Source organism: Herpailurus yagouaroundi, unplaced genomic scaffold (assembly GCF_014898765.1).
Source record: "Herpailurus yagouaroundi ecotype Mexico unplaced genomic scaffold, PumYag 191, whole genome shotgun sequence".
Lineage (NCBI taxonomy): Eukaryota > Metazoa > Chordata > Mammalia > Carnivora > Felidae > Herpailurus > Herpailurus yagouaroundi.
The window spans coordinates 15,504,222-15,523,948 of NW_024412422.1; the positions used below are offsets into that span (position 1 = coordinate 15,504,222).

Genomic DNA, 19,727 nt, shown 5'->3' on the forward strand with positions numbered 1-19,727 from the left:
CGCCGCCCGGCAGCTGCCCTCGGAGCCCGCCGCCGCGCCTGCAGACCCCCGGCCCGGTCCCAGTGCCGCTCCGCGTCCCCGTGCCCGTCCCCGCGCAGCCCCCGCCGCAGCCATGTCCAAGCAGCCGCGAGCCGGCGGGGAGGAGATCCTGGAGTGCCAGGTGATGTGGGAGCCTGACGGCAAGAAGAACACGCAGATGGACCGCTTCCGGGCGGCCGTGGGCGCTGCCTGCGGCCTGGCGCTGGGTGAGTGCGGGCGCGCGTCCCGGGGGCTCCCCGGCCACCCCGTCCCCGGGGCCAGGGCCCTCCAGAGACGCGGCTCCCCCTCGGAGAGGGGCCCGCTCCTGGGGACCGGGGCGCCCCCTTCTCCCGGGCGTTGCTGGCAGGGCCCCCCCTAGCTGTTGGAGTGGTCTCCTGATTTCCAGTCTCCTTCTTGGGGGGCTTGGAGGAGCCCCTGGAAGTGGGGGCCCCCTTTCGGGGGGGGGGTGGTGGTGGGACTCCTGACTGTGGCATCTGCGTTCCTGGGAGGGTCCCCCAGCCCCCCGGCCTTGGAACCTGGGGGCACTGAGAGATCCCTTGTTAGGCCAGGCGCTCCCTGGGGTCTTGCACTCTGGCCTGGCGGGGGAGGGGGGGGGGGCTTCCTTCCAGACGCAGGATGTAGGTCTTTCTGACTTGTGGCTCTTCTCCTGGGTGTGTGTGGGTCACTCACCAGCCAGTAGCACCTGCTGTCTCGTCCTAATCCCCCTGATCCCCCCTTACTAAAGGGCCAGTGTGGCTGGCATTCAGGCTCCTGGGAGAAAGATGGTCAGGTAGGAACCTTTGGGGTTAGGGTGGGACTCCTCTGCCTGTTGGCATTCCCAGGCCCAGCAGAACCCGGTCCCAGGCCTGCCATCCAGGCACCACCCGGCTCTCAGAAACCCCCTGGCTGGGATTGGGCTGGGCACACCAGGCCCTTTTCCTGGGTCAGAAGCACTCTGGCCTGGGCCTCCCTGCAGCTCAGCTGACTTCTGAGGCTCCTGTGCTTTTGCTGGTGGCATCACATCCGTGTTCTCAGTCCTTGTCACAGACACGGAGACCTGCTCTGCCTAGGGGAGTCGCTGCCTCCTTACGTGCCCCCCTTTTCCTGGGGCCCTTGTTCCCTCTGCCCTGAACGTTGGCTGGGTTTCCTGCTTCCTGCTTTTCCTCCCTCCTCCCTTCGGTGCACCCGGCTTGGTTTCCCGGAGCACAGGTCTGACTTTTCACTCCTTGGCTGCGAGTTCACAACGGCCCCTTGTTGACCATGGAATTGCACACAGGGCCGCCTGGCAGCTTCGCGTCCCCCACAGCGCGATGGGTGTCATAGCTTCCACTGAGCCCCTGTTCTTGGCAGGCCCAGCCCTGTCGCGCCCCTCTCTCCTGCACACTAGACAGGGAGCACCTTGGAGGCAGATGTGGCTTATTCCTCCGGGGCCTTGCAGGGCGTAGTTGGTAAGTGACCGTGTGTCGGGCTGGGGGCGAACAGACGAGGCTCCAAAGAGCTGGGGGTGGGACATCGTTCTCGTTCTCGTCTTGATCCCGTCTGCGTCTCCTCTGCCAGCAGTAATAACCTCTCCCGTGGCGAGCCAGCCCTGCCACTCTAGGAAAGCGCCGCACACGGGTTGTGCGTGGGTGAGACCCATCTAACCTGACGACCTGGATTCTGAACTGGCTCCACCATTTACCGGCTGCGTGATTAGGAGAAAGTCACCTGATCTTCGCAAGCCTCTTTACAGACTTTCCCCGTCTGTAGAATGGGCACGATGAGAGGGCCGGCGTCAGTGGGCGGTGGTGCGAGGGTGACAGGAGGTGATCCGGCCCAGCGGTCACTTGCACCTGGCCTGCGGGTTGCTGTGTAAACACCACCGGGCACTGGCAGCTCCCAGTTGGCCTGCTCAGGGCTGGGGGGGGGGGGGGGGGGGGGGGGTGCCCGGGGCCAGATTGGCGCTGTGGACTTAGGACTTCACTTGGGCGGCTCACACACTGGGAGACACACAGGAAAAGCGAAATTTCCATCTTCTTTTGAAAACCTGAAGGCCTGTGTTGCTGGGCCTGTATCCCCACGTGGTGGCAATGAGCTGGCCCCGGTGGGGTTCCTCTCTTGGTCTGGGGGTGGTTTAGAGCTTGGCGTCTGTCTTTTGGTCCTCTTCTGCTCCTGATGGCCAAGCCAGCCTGCTCTTCTCGCCCTTCCAGAGGCCTGGCCCTGGGCTTCTGGGCTTTAAGATCCATCTCGGATGTTTCCTCCTCTTTGATTACTGTCATCGAATATTTTCTCCTTCTCCGCTCTCCAGGCGCGTGTAATTTGGACTTTCATTCTGCCTCACTTTTTCAGTGACTCGTGAGCATTCTAATCGCTTTAAAGCCTATAGCCTTGAGTTTGTGTCTTCTGCGCCCCCAGTGTTTTGTGTGTAGCTGGCACGCGGTGTTGAGCAGAGTGCTGTGCCCACACGTGCAGGGAGAGCAAGAGACACATCCTCACGGGTGGCTGCAGCTGCTGTGCTCGGTCCCCGAGGAGGGATGGGCGGGGAGGGCCGCCTTCTCCAGCCTGGCCGCCTCTCCACGAGCCCGGCCCAGGGCTGGCGTGAGGTTGGGCGGGGCCTTGGCGGGGTCCCGTATTCTTTCCGACTCCCAGGGCCGCGGGTCGGTTGGTTCCTGTGACTGCTCCCAGCCGACCTCACCCGAGGACTCCGCACACGTCCGCGTGGACCTCGGGGCAGGGGGGCGGTTGTAGACGTCCTGTGGACAGCCTGTGGCTGCAGCCCAGCATGTGTGCGTGTGAGAGACCCCAGGAGACACGCCGCGGGTACCGGCCCTCCGTAACCAGGGGAGCGACACCCGCTTTCAAGTGCATGCTCCCTCCTTCGGTGGACCGTGCCGGGTGCCTTTCTGTGTGCCGCAAGCCGCAAATCACGGCAGCCTTCGGGCGGCTGGGATGGCCTTTGCCCGCAAATGGGAGGCTTGGTCCTGGCTCTCAAACCGCTCACCGCGGCTGGGGGAGAGAGCTCTGGGGGAGAGAGCTCGTGCAGGACGGGCGTGCCAAGGGAGCGTCAGAGTAGGGACAGCCCGCTGTCGGCTCCCGAGCGGTTCCCTGTGTGCTGGGCTGTCCGATCGTGAGCGGAGACTCGGAGGTGCAGGCTGGTCCGAGTTCTCCTGGGTGGACGGGAGGAGGGGGTGGCTTTCAGAGCCGATGCCTACACAGGGAAGGGTGGTAGTCGGCTCTCAGTGGGCGTGCATCCCCTGACCTAACCCGTGGAGCCCTGGCCCGGCAGGTGCTGGTACCCATTTCCCGGGTGGGCAGACACAGGTCTTGGTCGGGATGCTGCAGCCGTGAGCGGCGGGCCTGTTGTCTGTTTCCAGAATCATGACCGTCCGCCGGGTGACGTTGCCTCTCACGTGTGGGTGAGGGCGGGGGGTGGGGGTGGGGGGGACAGCTGTCACCGGGCTCTGTAGCTGCTTGTCGCTATGTGGCGTGACGGTGCCTTGGGTTAGGGCCCCAGGAGAGCCAGGCAGGAGCTGCAGTGGGTGTTAGGACCCAGTCTCAGAAATCACCCTTGGTCATTTGCATAATATCCTGTTGGTGACCCAGGCCCCTGCCCCGCGTGGGGCGGGGACAGCATGGGGATGTGAGTGCCGGAGGCGGGAGCCCCTGGCTGGCCACAGCTGGCCGTTCTCGTTTCTCAGGAGAAGGCGGAAACCCCGCATGTCGTTTGAAAACTGGGATTTTAGTACGTTGGCAGCTAGTTCGGGCTCTCTGTGAACGTCGTGCAGACTGAACCAGACGTGCCGGTGGTAGGCGATCTGGGCCTCGGGAGCGCAGGCTGCGAGCGGGGCGTGGGTAGAAGCCACAGGGCCCGGCCCGGCTGACGACTCGTCCCTCAGGACTCGGCTGGGTCGTCCGCGTGGACGAGCTCCCCCCAAGAGGCACACGTCCCCCTGCTGTCCTCTGGGGCCCTCGTCGTGTTAGGGTGCCGTCGAGACCACTCGTCCCCCGCATCGGCAGGCGGGTGGCACCTTCCTCCCTCCGGATGCTGCCAGAGCCTCGCTTTCCGACGGGCTCGCTTTCGGTGCAGGCCCCGGGGTCGGGCCTCCGTCCGTCTCTTGTGTCGGCCTGGGGGGGCTCTCGGAGCGGGGAGCCTCGGCCGCTGGTGAGGGCTGGCGTGACGTGGAACAGAAAGGCCCGGGAGGAAACGGAGCCGGGGGGCCCCGCGGACTAGCCCAGCTTCCCCGCTGTGGGCAGGCGGGGGCTCCCTCTACCAGAACCGCCCTGGGCCCGCGCTGCCCTCCTGGCCCGCGAGCCCGGCGTCTCCTACTCGTGAACGCGTCCCTGTGCTGGCATGGCCCTGTCCCGACGTCCTAGCCCGTCCCACGCTGCCGGGTAGCCTGGCGCGTGTCCTGCTCCTGCGAGGTGACGGGCAGGGACGACCACGGCTGGCGCACCAGGTCCCTTCCCTCTGCCGAGCCGCGGTCTCTCGGTGCTTTGTGTGTTCTGACTCGTTCGGTCTTCGCAGTGACCGTGGCAAGTCACGGAGGACGACTTATGGAGGAGACGCTGAGGCCCGAGAGGGTTGTTTACTTGTCTGAGCTCACAGGGAAAGCGGCAGGACCTGGACCCGGATGGTCGAGCTCCGGAGCCTGTGTCTTGAAGCCAGGCTCTGTTGGTCCTCGGGGGTCATTGTTGTTATCCCCATTTTGCAGGTGAGAATGCCGAGGCTCAGAGAGGTGGCACAGCTTGCCCAGGGTTCCTGTGCAGTAAGTGGCAGGGCCGAGACTCGAACGCAGCCATCCAGCCCAGCCCGGAGCGCAGGGTTAACTCCCCACTGTCACGGGAGGATCCGTGCTCTTCTCCGGTCAATTTCCAGGTGACCTATAAGGACACTGAGTCCAGAGAGGCACAGTGGCCTACCTCAGGTCCCCAAGCAAGGTCTCCAGAGTCAGGGCCGGCCCCAGAGTTCCAGACACTCCATCCCTGGTGCTTTTCCCCCCACATGCCTGGTTGACCTTGTCTGTGGCCCCCCGGCTTGAGTCGATGGGGCGGGACTGGAGGGCAGGCCCCCCGGGGCTTGGAGGCAGGGGGCGGGGGGGGGGGGGGGGGGGAAGCCTCACTGCCACGAACCCGAACTGCTCTAAAGCCCCTGTTCCCTGCTTGCTGTGTGGCCTCTGTGCTGACTCTCCCCTCCTCCTCCGGGGGATCTTTCTCCGCTCCGCGGCAGAGGGGACGCTGTACCACTCACTCCCTGTTCTTCGCCTGGGCTCTAGGCTTCCCCCGGGCGTCCCCAGCCTGCCCTTGCTGCCAGGGCCGCCCCCGCCTCCCGCAGCCTGCCCTGCTCTCGGACACGTCTCTTCCTCCCTCTCCAGAGTCCCGCGTGCCCGAGGACAGTTCTGGACGCCTCAGTGGGAAGGGGCATTGCCGACGGGCAGGGATCATCGGGTCCCCCCCTCCGTGCCCCCCAGGACTGGGAGCAGTGAAGACCGTTAGGCCTTGATGGCACTGAGAGAATTCAGCCCGCCCATTGCCTTATGCCCTGTTTTCCTCTTCCTGACACCTGCTGGGCACCTTTCTGCCGGTCTGTCCCAGGAGCACCAGCATGGGAACGTGTAGCTTGCTGGGAATACGTGGAGATTGAAAACGCCCAGTGAGGCAAGGGACTTGCCCAGGGTCTCAGGATCAGAACCTGGTGTGAAGAACCTGCTTCCGTTTCGTAGAAAAGACAGAGGGGGATGTATCTACTCACGTACGGAGTCTCTGTTAAGACGCACATGCTTTGCCTGTTCCAAAGTCTGAGTCACCTCCCCCCACCCCCAACACTGTTACCCGCATGCGAGGTCATCACTGAGCTTCTGGTTGCATTTCTGGCGCCTCAAATCTGTCAGATGGGGCTTTCCTCATTTCGTGTGGTATAATAGCAGGCTTAGGGGCGCCTGGGTGGCTCAGTCGGTTGAGCGTCCGACTTCAGCTCAGGTCACGATCTCACGGTCCGGGAGTTCGAGCCCCGCGTCGGGCTCTGGGCTGATGGCTCGGAGCCTGGAGCCTGCTTCCGATTCTGTGTCTCCCTCTTTCTCTGCCCCTCCCCCATTCATGCTCTGTCTCCTCTCTGTCTCAAAAAATAAATAAACGTTAAAAAAATAGCAGGCTTAACGTAGCTCCGGCTACGTCCAAGGCCCCGTTCTAGCATCTCGTGCCTGTGTTTGTTCGAGTTCTCCCAACAGCCCCACGAAGAGGGGGTGCTGTGAACCATCTCCACTTGACAGATGGGGAGACCGAGATATGGCGTGCTCAGGCAGCTTCCACAGGGTCGCACGACTAGTACGTGGCCAAGGCGGGATTTGAAGTCAGGCCTTCTGGCTCCGGAGCCCATGTTCTTAGGCGCTGCTAGTCAGGGCATGAAGTCCCTGCCTCGTGCTTTTGTTCGTGTTAGGGGCCAGCGGCGGTAGGTTTGCTCTGGTGAAAGTTAGGATGCGCCACCGCCCCCAGACCGTTTCCCATCAGATGCCTCTGACAAACCTGTGACTCCTTAGGTGTGGCCATCTCCTCACTGAACTGCTAAGGCTTTCGAAGCGTTGCTTGAGCTATGTGCTGTTTTCTTTTCTTTCTAGAAAATTACGATGACTTGTACCGCTGGTCGGTTGAATCGTATTCAGACTTCTGGGCCAAGTTCTGGAAATTCAGTGGGATCATCTTCTCTCGCATGTATGATGAGGTGAGTCGAGACTTTGCACACACACTGTCTTCTTACGGTTGTGGGTCCAAGATGAAGTGTTGGTTTTTGGGGACACCGAGTCCTATCTTCTTTCCAAGCCTCACACCAATGGGGAGAAAATCATTGTTCTAGAGAGTTGGCAGAAAGTTGGGTTGAGGTCACACATTCCACGGAGAGCGTGCCTTCTAGACTCCGTGATGCGTGGACCCCAGGCCCCGTCCTGGGAACGCGGGCGACCCTACGTGGCGGGACATCGTTTCGTTTTTATTTTCTTAAAAAATTTTTAATCGTGGTAAGATACACGCCACAAAATTGACCAGCTTCGCCATTTTAGTGCCCAGTTCAGTGGTGCTGTTAAATCCATTTACGCTGTCGTGTTTGAAACCGCCAGGAGGTTTATCGTCTCTTAAGCCTGGAGTTTAGGGACCTTTACGACTCCTTATGCTGTCAGTCAGTGACTATCTGGGGAAAGGGGGTCTCCTGTTACTCCAAGTTTAATTTATTGGGTTTGATGGTGGGGTGAACCATCCTGAAAGATTCATCTGTCGGCACTTGGGGAGGAAAGTCGAGGTTCGAGCCCTTCGAGGAAGGAGGTGAGGGACCCGGGTCGGGGAAATTGTGGGAGGAGCAGGCGCATGCCATCGCCATCTCCTGGTTTTCCGTGTGTCTGGTCAGAGCCTGGGACATTCGGCAGGTGCCACATCTGTCTTATTCCCTTTTTGTCAGCGGCTCTCATAAAGTAGGTGCTTCATAAGTATTTGTTGAAAGAGTACGTTACTGGGGATGGTGCTTTCCCTTTGGCATTAATTTCTTAAAAAAAATTTTTTTTTAGTGTTTATTTATTTTTGAGGGAGACAGAGTGCAAGCAGGGGAGGGGCAGAGAGAGAGGGAGACGCAGAATCCGAAGCAGGCTCCAGGCTCCGAGCCGTCAGCACAGAGCCTGATGCGGGGCTCAAACTCACAAGCCGTGAGACCATGACCTGAGCCGAAGTCGGACGCTTAACCCGACTGTCCCTCTTTTTTTTCAAACTTTATTGAGGAATAATTAACAATGAAACTGTATATATTTAAAGCATCCAGCGTGATGATTTGCTGTAGGGATACATTGTGGAAATTAACACGCCCACCATCTCGCCTGCTTTCTCTTTGTGGTGAGGACACTTAAGATTACCTCTCTTAGGGGCGCCTGGGTGGCTCAGTCGGTTGGGCGGCCGACTTTGGCTCAGGTCATGATCTCACAGTCCGTGAGTTTGAGTCCCGCGTCGGGCTGTGTGCTGACAGCTCGGAGCCCGGAGCCTGTTTCAGATTCTGTGTCTCCCTCTCTCTCTGCCCCTCCCCCGTTCATGCTCTGCCTCTCTCTGTCTCAAAAATAAATAAACGTTAAAAAAGAAAAATAAAAAAAAAAGATTACCTCTCTTGGCAACTTTGGTGTGTAACTTCTTCCCAATAACCTAGAGGGTGCTGATCTCTTTTCAGTTTCAAGTGTGTAGGCCAGTTCGGTGTTCAGTCTACGAAACGATTTGATGATGCTTTGGGCCGGGTTAACGGGCTTCCTGGGAAGCAGAGTGTCTTTTGTTTATTCCCGTGTGGATCTCATCGTGCGCGTTTGCCGTCATCTCCTGTAGGTTGTGGACACCTCAAAAGGGATCGCGGACGTCCCTGAGTGGTTCAGAGGCAGCCGGCTAAACTATGCGGAAAACCTCCTGCGCCATGAGGAGAACGACAAAGTCGCCCTCTATGCTGCGAGTGAGTCCCGACAGCGACTTGGGTTTTCCTCCTTTATTTATTTACTTATTTTAACCTATTTTATGTTTATTTTTATGTTTATTTTTTTTTTCCAATGTACGAAGTTGATTGTCAAATTGGTTTCCAGGATTTTCCTCCTTTAGTGTCCTCGGGGCCACCCACCCAGAGGGCCGCGTGGTCAGAGGCGCTCCGAAACATTCACAGGCTGCAGCGTGTGTCCCCAGACAGTGTCTTGGCACCTTTTCTCCTCCTCCCTTTTTTATTGTGGCAAAAAAAATGCGTAACGTTAAGTGTACCATCTTAACCATTAAAAAAATTTTTTTTTTTTATTTAAAAAAAATTTTTTTTTTTTCAACGTTATTTATTTTTGGGACAGAGAGAGACAGAGCATGAACGGGGGAGGGGCAGAGAGAGAGGGAGACACAGAATCGGAAACAGGCTCCAGGCTCTGAGCCGTCAGCCCAGAGCCCGACGCGGGGCTCGAACTCACCGACCGCGAGATCGTGACCTGGCTGAAGTCGGACGCTCAACTGACTGCGCCACCCAGGCGCCCTCTTAACCATTTTTAAAAAAGAATTCAGATTTATTTATTCGTTTTGAGATAGAGAGCAGGGGAGGGGCAGAGAGAGAGCGAGAGAGAATCCTAAGCTCAAACTCCAGCCAGGTGGTCAGGTGTGATGGGATTTCCTTCTTCTTTACGGCTGCATTACATTTCCTTGTAGGGATGGCACACATTTTGTTTGTCCATTGCTCTGTGAGTGGGCCCTTGGGGTGCTCCCACGTCCTGGCTGTCGGGAGGAAGGCTGCAACGAACATGGGTGTGCAAGTAGCTCCCTGAGGTCCCGCTTTGGATTCTCTTGGATATACATCCAGAAATGGATCATGTGGTGATTTGGTGTTTAATTTTCTTTTTTTTTTTTTTTAATTAAAAAACATTTTTTTAAATCTTTTTTTTTTTTTAATTTTTTTTTTTTTTTTTAACGTTTATTTATTTTTTTGGGGACAGAGAGAGACAGAGCATGAACGGGGGAGGGGCAGAGAGAGAGGGAGACGCAGAATCCAAAACAGGCTCCGGGCTCCGAGCCGTCAGCCCGGAGCCCGACGCGGGGCTCGAACTCACGGACCGCGAGATCGTGACCTAAGCTGAAGTTGGAGGCTTAACCGACTGAGCCACCCAGGTGCCCCACTAGGGGTTTTCTTAGTAAGGAGACACTGTGGTTAGTCTTCTAATTAATTGGGTTTTTGGTAAATCTGAATTTTGGTAAGAAGTGACATTGAATTATGTGCTATTGGTAGGGTTTGAGGTGTTTTACGTAGCGAATTTTCCAGGTGACTACATTTGTCTCCTTTGAGTAATTAAGCTTTATTTACCCATTTTATTTATTTTTTAAAGTTTATTTATCTTGAGAGAAAGAGAGCGTACTCATGGGGGCAAGACAGAGTCCCAAAGCCTAGTGCGGGGCTCGAACCCACCAGCCATCAGGGCCTGAGCTGAAATCAAGGGTCAAACGCTTAACTGACTGAGCCCCCCGGACACCCCTTATTTACCCATTTTCCACACGTGTGCTGCCGTGTCGTGAGGAAATAGGGCTTCAGCAGAGACTGAACGTCATTGGCCCTTTGGTGTTCGTGACTCACGGCTTCGGTTTCGAGACGGCACCAAAACCCGATGCTCTCGAGCTGTCCGTGTGTGGGGGACGCTCGGCCCATGCCTCGGGGGTCGGGGGGGGGGGCCGGAGAGCTGCGCCCTCTGCCACCACCTGCCCCAGCCTCGTGTCCTGCCGCCTGCTCTCAGTCCCTGCGGATGCCAGTGCCCTGGCCTGTAGCAGTGTTCCTTGTTTGTAGTCAGCGGTGGTGCCCAAAGTCAGATAACCGTGCTCTGTCCGCTGTTTCAGTGCCCGAAGTAGGGGTGGGTGAGGTCTAGTGGCTGTGCGACCTTGGGCCAGCCTCTCAACGTGCCTGGGTCTGTTTCTGCCTCTGTCACGCGGAGAGGCTGATAGTACCGCCTTCAGGAATATCGTAGGGTTGAAGCGAGCGAACACGGATGCGTAGGCGTATGGCAGACCTTGCCACGGGAAGCGTGAGTGGCTCTCAGTTGAGGTTGTACCTCTGAAATCCCCCCCCTGCGTGGCTTTTAAAATCCTGGCTGTCCAGGGGCACCTGGGTGGTTTAGTCGGTTAAGCGTCCGACTTCGGCTTTGACTCACGGTCTGTGGGTTCGAGCCCCGCGTCGGGCTCTGCACTGACAGCTGGGAGCCCGGAGCCTGCTTCGGATTCTGCATCTCTCTCTCTCTCTCTCTGCCCCTCCCCCGCTTGCACTCTGTCTCTCAAAAATTAAATAAATGAAAAAAAAATTAAAAAAAAAAAAGTAGAATCCTGGCTGTTCCGTTGCTCCTGTGGCTTCTTAAGCACAACTTCCAGGGACGGTACCCAGGCTTCCATATGGTTTTAAAGCCCACGGTCGCTTCTGATGCACATTGTTGGATAAGAACCACAGAGCCTTGTCTTTATGTCGTCTTCGGGCTGTGCCTTTTACTCTGCTCCCTGCTCAGCCCGGATGCACTTTGGGCCGAGTGCATAGTGGCCTCGGGGAAGCTGCACCAGGCCTGGCATCTCTCCCTTCGTCTTTCAGGAGGTGTTTGCGTGTCCATCCGTTCATTCTCTCGCTTGTTCTCACCTCGGTCTCAAATGTCTCCTCAGCGCAAAGTGCTGCGGACGTGGTATTGAACAGGATGGACAGGGTCCCCTGCTCTCGAGGGGCTGACTTTCTGGTGAGGCAAACAAGGAATAAAAGACGTATAGGCGATCCCTGACTGAGGACGGTTCAGCTTGATAATGTCCGACTTCGCGACGGGGTGGAAGCAGTGTACCTTCAGCAGGAATTGTACGTGGAATATTGCCTTCGCCGTGTCCCGGGCCAGCCATCTGTGTCCCCGTCCTCTCTCGTGATGCTGGGCAGCGGCCGCAGCTCCCGGACCGCCGCCTGCACCCACGCGGCCGTCCCGTTTGTCACTTGCGGTACAGGATTCAATTACACGCGACCGTCAACACCTCGTTATAAAACAGGCTTGGCTTTGTGGTGGGTGACTGTGCCCACCCGGAGGCTCCCGTCCGTGTTCGGAGCACGTCTAAGGCGGGCCGGGCCAGGCTGCGGTGTTCCCTAGGGTAGGCGTGTTGGATCCAGGCGGGCTCTGACAGAAAGCGGCCCGCCGAGTCCTCGCTTTGTACAAGGAATGAGGGAGGACGTTTGCCTGGGCCCCTTACCCTCGAGGGGAAGCAGGATGTCGGTAGTGAGCCGCTCGTGCGATGCGTCGCAGCAGAACGCCTCAGGGTTGCTGGGGGCGCTCGGTGCAGAGGGCAGCGGAGGCTGGGGGAGAGGACCGTCCTCAGGCGGGACACGAGCCACGCAAGCCGTCCCCGCCCTCACCCTCACGCCGCACGCGTTGTGGCGTCGAGCTATGCACGGCGTTGTCAGCCACCAGCCCTGTCTGAGTCCGTCCGCCCTGTCACCCCGAAGGAACCCCCGACCCAGCCCCGGCACCCTTCGCTCTCTCCCGTCTCCACGGGTTTGCCCGTCTGGACGCTTCGTGGAGGCGGGGGTCACACACGGCGTGGCCTTTCGGGTCTGGCCTCTCCCTCGGCCTCGGGGTTTCAAAGCCCATCCTCGCCGCGGCTGGCGTCAGTGACCCTTTCTCTGTCCCAGGAACGTTCCACCGAGCGGAGACTTCGTGTCCTGTGTGTCCTAAGAGACCCTTCGAGGGCCGTCCTGCCCCGGGTGCCGGGGTCCCTTTGTAAACACCGCTCAGCGCCTCTTACGAGCCTGAAGCCTGAGGACTGGGAACCCTGGGTCTCTCCCTCATCTTCTTTTCCTGCTCTTGTTGGATGTGTCTGTACTTTGACCCAAGGTCTCGGGCACTGCACGAGGCCCTGGTTTCCCCCTCTGGAAAGCGGGAAAGGTCAGACGTGAATCTTTTGGAAAAACAGAACCGAAGACCAGTAAAGGTGGTGAAACACGCCAGTCTTCTGGGTGGCTGGGTTTGGGCTGAACTGGCCGTGCACGTTCGTTCGCTCTCTCTTCCCAGCACCCACCCCCCTGCGCCCCGCTCCTCTTGTGTGCACTGGCTGAGCCCAGCCCCTTTTTTCTTAAGCCTAGCTCCGTGTTGAGGTGGGTTAGGGAGGCATGGTTGTAATTTTGGGTGTGCTGTGTCCGTTTCACCCTCTCCCTCCACACCCCCTCTCCTTCCCACCCCCACCCCCGTCTCCTGCCCACCCCTTCCCTTTAAATATGTGAACGTCTTCCATTAAGGAGCTCCCTCTTGTATTTGCGGGGCAAACAAATGCCCTCAAGCCAGGGATCATATTTAGTTTATAAATAGGGTACCTTTGTTTTTTTTGTTTTATTTATTTCTCTTGAGAGAGAGAGAGACAGAGAGAGAGCGCATTCGTGGGAGGGAGGGGCAGAGAGAGGGAGAGAATCCCCAGCAGGCTCTTGGAGCCCAACGTGGGGCTCGATCTCATGATCCGTGAGCTCATGACCCGAGCTGAAACCAAGGATCGGACGCTTAACGGACGGAGCCACGCCGGCCCCCCAGTGGGGTACTTTCCTAAGTAGGGTCCTAGATCGGCTGGTTACTGGCTTGGGGATTTCAAGACAACCGTGTTTCGTTTTCTGCGTGTTGTCCTGATTTGTTCCTACTCTGCCGGCTGCGTGCGGCTGCTTCGTGCGGGGTGGAGTTCTGCTGCGGCGTTCTCCGCCGAGTCCGTCCCTCCCAGGGACGGTCCTTGCCGAGGCCAGGAGGTGCCACCAAAGGCAGGCGTGCGCCGGGCCCTTGGCGCTCCAGCGAGCAGAGCGCAACCGCGTGCATCCTTGCCGCCCGCGTCGGAGTTCCGAGAACAGCTGCGTGTGCAGCATGCTGTGTCTCCAAACAGTGGGTTTCAGGTTGCTGAGTATTTTTACAGGGTCGGAAATGATCTGGGGAGGGGGGCGGGGAGCCGGGGGCGGCACTCCGACGGCCGCCCGGCGAGGGGGGAGAAGAACCAGGGGTAGGTGTAGGTAACTTTAAGGAGGTGGGAGAAGCCAGGTCGACACCAAACAGAAATCAGGACATTTCTTCACTTTGGAAGGGAGGTGCCAACAGCAGTTGGCAGTCAGGAGTAACGTGTCTGCATCAAAGATAATGGCCGGGATTCACCTCTTCCACGTGGAATGTACAGCCAGATAGTTTTCCCACAGCCACGCAACATCGAGTGTCGGCTGTGTTCATTTCCTGTCGCCGTGGAGCAAATTTCCCGAAAACCGCGGCCGCAGATAGCGAACAGAGCGTCTCACGGTTTCTGTGGGTTGCACGTTCAGAAGTGGCTTTGCTGGGGGGTTCTGGCTCGGGAGCCTCTCACGAAGTTGCGGCAAGGACGTTGGCGGGGGCTGCGTCGTCCAAAGGACTGACCGAGCCGGGCGGGTCCGGGTCCAAGATGGCACACTGCCGTGGCTGCCGGCGGGAGGCCTCAGTTTCCCCCCGCGTGGGCCTCTCGGGGGCTGCTTGAGTGTCCTCACAACACGGCAGCTGGATTCCCCCAGAGGGAGCGGGGTGGGAGCCGCCGTGTCTTCTGTGACCAAGGCTCACAGGTCCCCGTTGTCTCCAGTGTCCTGTCGCTCACCCGGCTCGGGGCCCCTTCGGTGTGGGGGGACCCGCATGAGAGCACCAGCACGGGGGGCGGGGGTCACTGGGGGCCGCTGCGGAGGCCGGCGAGCACACCGTCTAACCCTGTCGTCGCCGTCTGTTAGGCGGAAATTTGTATCTCACCCTTGTCACGGACCTGTCTTCCACAGCGAGCTTGATCATTTTTCTGTCCTCGGCTGACGGCCACACGCATGTCCCGGGAAGTTGAGTAAACCTGTGTCCGTGCGACATTTTTTTTTTTAAACATGATTTAAAAAAATATTTTTTTTTATTTTTAAATGCAAATTTATTTAGTTTGAGAGAAAACATTTTTTTTTTTATGTTTATTTTTGAGAAAGAGAGAGCGTGTGAGCAGAAGAGGGGCAGAGAGAGAGAGGGAGGCACAGAATCCGAAGCAGGCTCCAGGCTCCGAGCGGTCAGCACAGAGCCTGACACGGGGCTCGAACTCAGAGACCGTGAGATCATGACCTGAACCGAAGTCGGAAGCTTGACCGACTGAGCCCCCCAGGCGCCCTGATGTGTGACACATTTCTAACCTATGTTTAGACGAGTCTACGACTCGGAACTTTTCTGCTAGGCTCGTCTCCACTGTGTGTCCCTGTTCTCTTCCCAGGGGAAGGCAAAGAGGAAATTGTGAAGGTGACTTTTGAAGAGTTGAGGCAGCAGGTGGCTTTGTTTGCAGCAGCAATGAGGAAAATGGGTGTGAAACAAGGAGACCGGGTCGTTGGTAAGTGTTTTGGGCTCTTGTGGTTTGGGGGAGAGACGAGGTGGAGTGACCAGCTTGGAAGGTCGAGGCGACTTTTGGACAATGGCAGATTGCGAGCAACCCTGCAGGACCTCAGCGATCCACGCTTGGTGGAGGACAGACGACCAAGGAAGGTCATGGTGCCCCGAGAGGGAAGGGACAGCCTGTGCAAAGGCCCGGGGGTTCATGGGGCGGGGCACCTGCAGGGGTGACAGGAGCACGGTGGGCTGGGCGTGCACCACAGGTGGTAGGGCAGGCAGGGGCCCTCCTTCCAGAAGGAACCAGGGTTGGTGTCTCCAGAGGGCAAAGGGAGGCCTGGCTCCCTCTCCCTCCCCGGCCCCCTCCCCAGTTCCTGCCTTCCTTTGTTCTCTCTGCGTCTGGCAGCGAGTCTTGATTTCCCACCGAGCACTTTCAGGTGTCTTCTTCCAGTTTTCCTTTCACCTTGACTCCTGGGGAAGGCTTCCGGGCCGGCCGTGTGTGGACCTGTTCTCCGCCCCAAGGACCTTTAGTTAATTTAGATGTGGGTGGGCGTGCCCCCAGGGCGAGCAGGGGGAGATGAGAGGACTTATCCTCGTGCAGGCGGGCTGGCCGGGGTGCTGGTCTGCCTCCCCACCCCCATGGCCGTGGGACAGGGCCACAGGGCAGGTGGCAGTGGGAGAAGCCGCCTCTCCTGGGGGAACTCACCACAAGTGGGCATTTAGCGTGTTTGCTAAGAGGGCGGCCTTATCATTGTAAACCGAGTACGGGCTGTACCCCGTGTCTCCTCCCATGGCAGCTGGGCACGGAGGCCCTGCTCGCATGTCAGTTGACTGGGAAGGAAGCAGACGGGGGGGTCACCGCAGCCATCGCCCCCTGTCTCGGCCCTGGATGGGCCGTACTGACCTCCGGGGTTCGCACGCTTCAGCGAGGTCCCTGCTGGCCCACGGGAAACCGTCGGCCCTCCCTGCATGCAGCCTGCTTTATGTTCCTTTGTGGTCCTCATCGCCCGTCTGAAATCTCGGGATCGTTTGTGTGTGCGTGCGCATGTGTCCGTCTGTCTGTCCTCCCGCTGGAGGACAGGGGCTGTGTCCTCTGTGCACGGCTGCGTCTCTGTCTGCAGGGCGGCCGGGGCGCAGTGGGTGTGTGACGGGCTCTTGTGGGTGAGTGCGTGTGAGCGTGGGGCCCGGTCATGGCAGGCACGTGTGCTTGAAGCCTCCATATCTGTGGTTCTTCCTCCGGTGTAAGCCACCCTTTCGAGGTCTAGAAAAGGAATTCAGAAGGTTCTTATTGCCTCTGGTTTTTTTCTTCCCTCTAAGTGTTCTCTTTCCTCCCATTTTCGTTAAAACAAGTCTCTTTTTGAAGCAAACGTTTTCCGAGAGAAGGAGAAGTGGAGACCAGGGTGTGTTGGGGAAGACGGTCGAGACCCCCTCCGGGCCGTGCTTTTGTGGGCGATGTCCCGACTGTGCAAACTCATGCGGGTGCCTGGTGACCCATGCTCGTGAGGGTCTCAGCCTGGACACTAACTTGACCCGACCACAGTTCCAGGACTGGGGACTGTGGTTCCCAGAAGAGGGCACCAGGGAATGACTCCCAAGGGAGGGGGAGGACGCGGGAAGATGCTTGAGGGGCTTCAGACACCCGTCGGGGCTGCTCTTGTGGGTTTCTCTTGTCCCTGACGCGTGCTCACTGCCGTGACAGCAAGCCTGGGTGTGCGGGCCCCCCGGGCGTGGGTCCTGCCCTGCCCCGGGGACATTGCAGTTTACATGGTAAACTCGGGAGACCGCAGGCCTGCCTGTGCCAGATGCTGGGCGCATCCCCGGCTGAGCCTCGCCCTCTGGGGGTGCTCCTGGCTGGCTGCCAGGGAGGTACAGCGAACTTGAAGAAGCGGAGAGTGGAGCGCCTTGGGGGAGGAAGCAGGGAGAGAGCTGTACAGGCTCAGAGCCCCGGGTGCCGGGACTGCGCGGCTTCTGTGGTCGCCTGGGGGCCGTGCAGGGGCGGCATTGGGCCACGGCCCCTGCTCCCCAGTGCCTTATGTGTCCGCTCCTTTCCTCTGGGACATTTAGGACCATCTGTCTAATTGACCGGGGTCCCTCTGGCCACACAGTTGCTCTGCCTCTGTTGTCATTACAGCCCAGCCTCTTGCCTCTGCTGTGTTCCTTCCAGGCTTTTCTGGGTCTCTTGACCCCTGCTCGATTCCCTTATTGCCTCTCCTTCCCCCTTCCGTCCGTCCACCTGTCTGTCTATTTATCCGTCCATCCACCAGCCAGCGCACCCATATCTCAGGGCCTTGATATGCAGGGCATGGTAAAAGGCGTTTGGTAAAGGAAAGGACAAGACAGGCAAAGTCCCTGCCCTCCTGTGGGAACCAGCTGTGAAACTGACAGTTATATTATCAGATGTAGGTGATTATTATGGTAAATTTGGTGACGGAAAAATAGAGTGTGCTTTGTGGGGACCGGCCAGGGAATCTGAGTTTTTCGGGGGGCCTCGGAGAAGGCGTCTCTGAGAAAGTCTCATTTACATTAAGAGTTAAAGAATGAGTTTGCAGAGTCAGGAAGGCTGCTGTGTGTGAAAGAGTATTGAGGCAGAACGGACATCCTGTGTAAAGGCCCCGGGGCAGGAGGAGTTTAGAACAACTGGTGTGTGTGGAAGAGTGTTCAGGCAGCACAGAGAGCCTGTGCAAAGGCCCTGGGGCAGGAGGAGCTTAGAACAACTGGAAAACTGGAGAAGGAGGCAGAGCGGAGAAAGAGGAGGCCAGGGCCGGATCATGCAGGGCTGTGGGGATCATTCTGGTTAGTATGGGTTGGAGGGGGTGACCGTAAGGAGTGGACAGGCTGGGGGTAAGCGGTGGGGCCGTCTGAATGGGGATGTCAAGGCAGCTGGGATGGGGTGGGGCTGGCCATGCTCCTTGGGCTGGTCAAAGCCAGCTCCTCTCCCCACTGCTTGCCTGGCTCTCAGAGGTCCCTCTTGGTAGTCCACTGCATCCCACGTACCCTGAACCCAAGGCTTTCTCCCTGTGCCCGACGACAGGTTATTTACCCAATGGTGAGCATGCCGTGGAGGCCATGCTGGCTGCAGCGAGCATCGGTGCCATCTGGAGCTCCACGTCCCCAGACTTCGGTGTGAACGTGAGTTGGGGTCCCCAGTGAGGGGCACCCGTGTGCCCCTGAGTGCCCTGGGGGTGCAGCCACTGGCCACAGAAACATTCCTGTGTGATTTCCCAAGGGGAGGGCTCTGCCCACCCGGTGTCTCGGGCAGGGGCGTGGGCAGCTGTGGCCCAGGACTGGCAGGCCGGGAAGGAGACGATGTCACGACGGCCTCCTGTCTCACTGGCCGGTGACACCGGAACGATGGGAGAGAAGGATCCAGAGTGAGCTGAGCCTTGGTTTTAAATCTACACGCCAACGAACCCTCCTCTTTTCTGGCGTTGCTAACGTCCCGTCCTCGTGTGGCAGATGGCGCCGGGGGATCTCACGGGAGCTGTCTGTCATCTCTGCACTCGTGACCGCGGGAGACTTTCTGATGTTTCTGTTCTGCAGACCGTCATCCGGGTTTGCTCACAGAGGCTGCCCCGAGGTCTCCTTGCGCTTGGGTCTTTCCCTGCCGTTTCTGATCTCTTCCTTTGGATCTGTGCTCTGCGCGGGAAGAGGGTGGGCCTCTTTATCTCTGCGGAGCCGAGGGGCCCAGGCAGGGGCAGGAGGCGCGTGCTCAGCCCCGCTGTGGAGAAGGAAGTGGCGGCAGAACGGGACGCCCCCGGGGCCTCCACTCGCCGGCCCGGGGCCTTTCCTGCTTGCAGAGCCTTGGCGATGTGGGTCCCTTGGGAGCCATGAGGACAGACCCCAGTTAGGGGACACGGTGGGCATCCGGGACCCCGGCCGCTCTCCATGGCATCAGGTGCTTCGCTCCTGGCCCGGCCCCTGTTCCGGGCACCGGCCAGCACAGCTCAGCGGCTGAGGCTGTCCCGACTTTGCCGACCCTGCACCCCTGTGCGAAACAGGGACGGTGGGAAGAGAGGGCCGTGGAATGAGCGTAGGAGGCTGGGCCCGCGAGGTGAGATTGGCGCGCCTCGGCTCCGGCTTCAGCCGCTGGTGACGTTCGAGCTCGGCGCCCTGTGGTCGGGCTGGTCTCGGCCGCAGGGCTGGTTTTCGGGCACGAGCTTGGAACTCGCGTCTACCTTGAGGCTTGCTGTTCTGGTAAAGGTGGTCCAGGTAGGTCTCCTCTGCCCCATGCCGTGCGGAGGCACGGGGGCGGTGAAGTGGCCGGCTGGGGCTGCGGTGAGGACCGGGCTCTGCCGAGTTCAGGAAGCAGGTGGCCGCCTGGACCTCCCGGCTTGGCGGTCGTTTCCCTCCTGGGGCTTTCCTGTCGCCCCACGGGGACCGCGGGATGGATGCTGGGCGTGGGCTTGGGGGCCGCGCTCGACTCACCGCCCCCGAAGTCCCCGCGTGTCAGCCTTCAAAAGTGACGTGGGTGTTTTGAGCCGGTCGCGAAGGTGTTGGGAGAGCTGGGCGTGGCACAGGGCAGTGGTTGTGGCCTCCTGGGGCTGGAAGGAAGCCCCTGCCCGGAGCCCTCACGGAGAGCAGAGCCCCTGAGGGCACCGGGAGGCGCATCGTGCCTCCGGGTGCAGGGTGGGAGGCTGGGACGCGGGCCAGCGTCCAGCTGCCTCCCGCTCTGCTGTTGCCACGTCCCGTGCCACGTGTCCCCAGCAGATGGCTCTCCAGCCTGCGCTGCTGACCCTGCTGCACGCTAGATGGCAGCGTGGCTCTGCCGTCTCCGGGCTTCGGCTCGCGGCTTCTGGGAGTTCTCTCTGGCCTCGTGGCCTGAGTCTCAGGGGAGAGCCCTCCGGGGGGGGGGGGGGGGTCAGAAAGCGA

General features: G+C 59.3%; 1 protein-coding gene across 2 annotated transcripts in view; it reads left to right on the plus strand.

Moving 5' to 3' along the window:
- Positions 1–6: 6 nt before the first annotated feature.
- AACS (acetoacetyl-CoA synthetase) overlaps positions 7–19,727 on the plus strand; it is a 52,009-nt gene continuing 32,288 nt past the window's right edge. For both annotated transcript variants that reach the window (XM_040444096.1, XM_040444095.1), the window contains exons 1-5: positions 7–245; positions 6,609–6,712; positions 8,338–8,458; positions 14,749–14,862; positions 17,890–17,987. In XM_040444096.1, the coding sequence (XP_040300030.1) occupies positions 113–245; positions 6,609–6,712; positions 8,338–8,458; positions 14,749–14,862; positions 17,890–17,987 (570 nt within the window). In that variant the 5' untranslated portion in view covers positions 7–112. The remainder of the gene's footprint in view (positions 246–6,608; positions 6,713–8,337; positions 8,459–14,748; positions 14,863–17,889; positions 17,988–19,727) is intronic.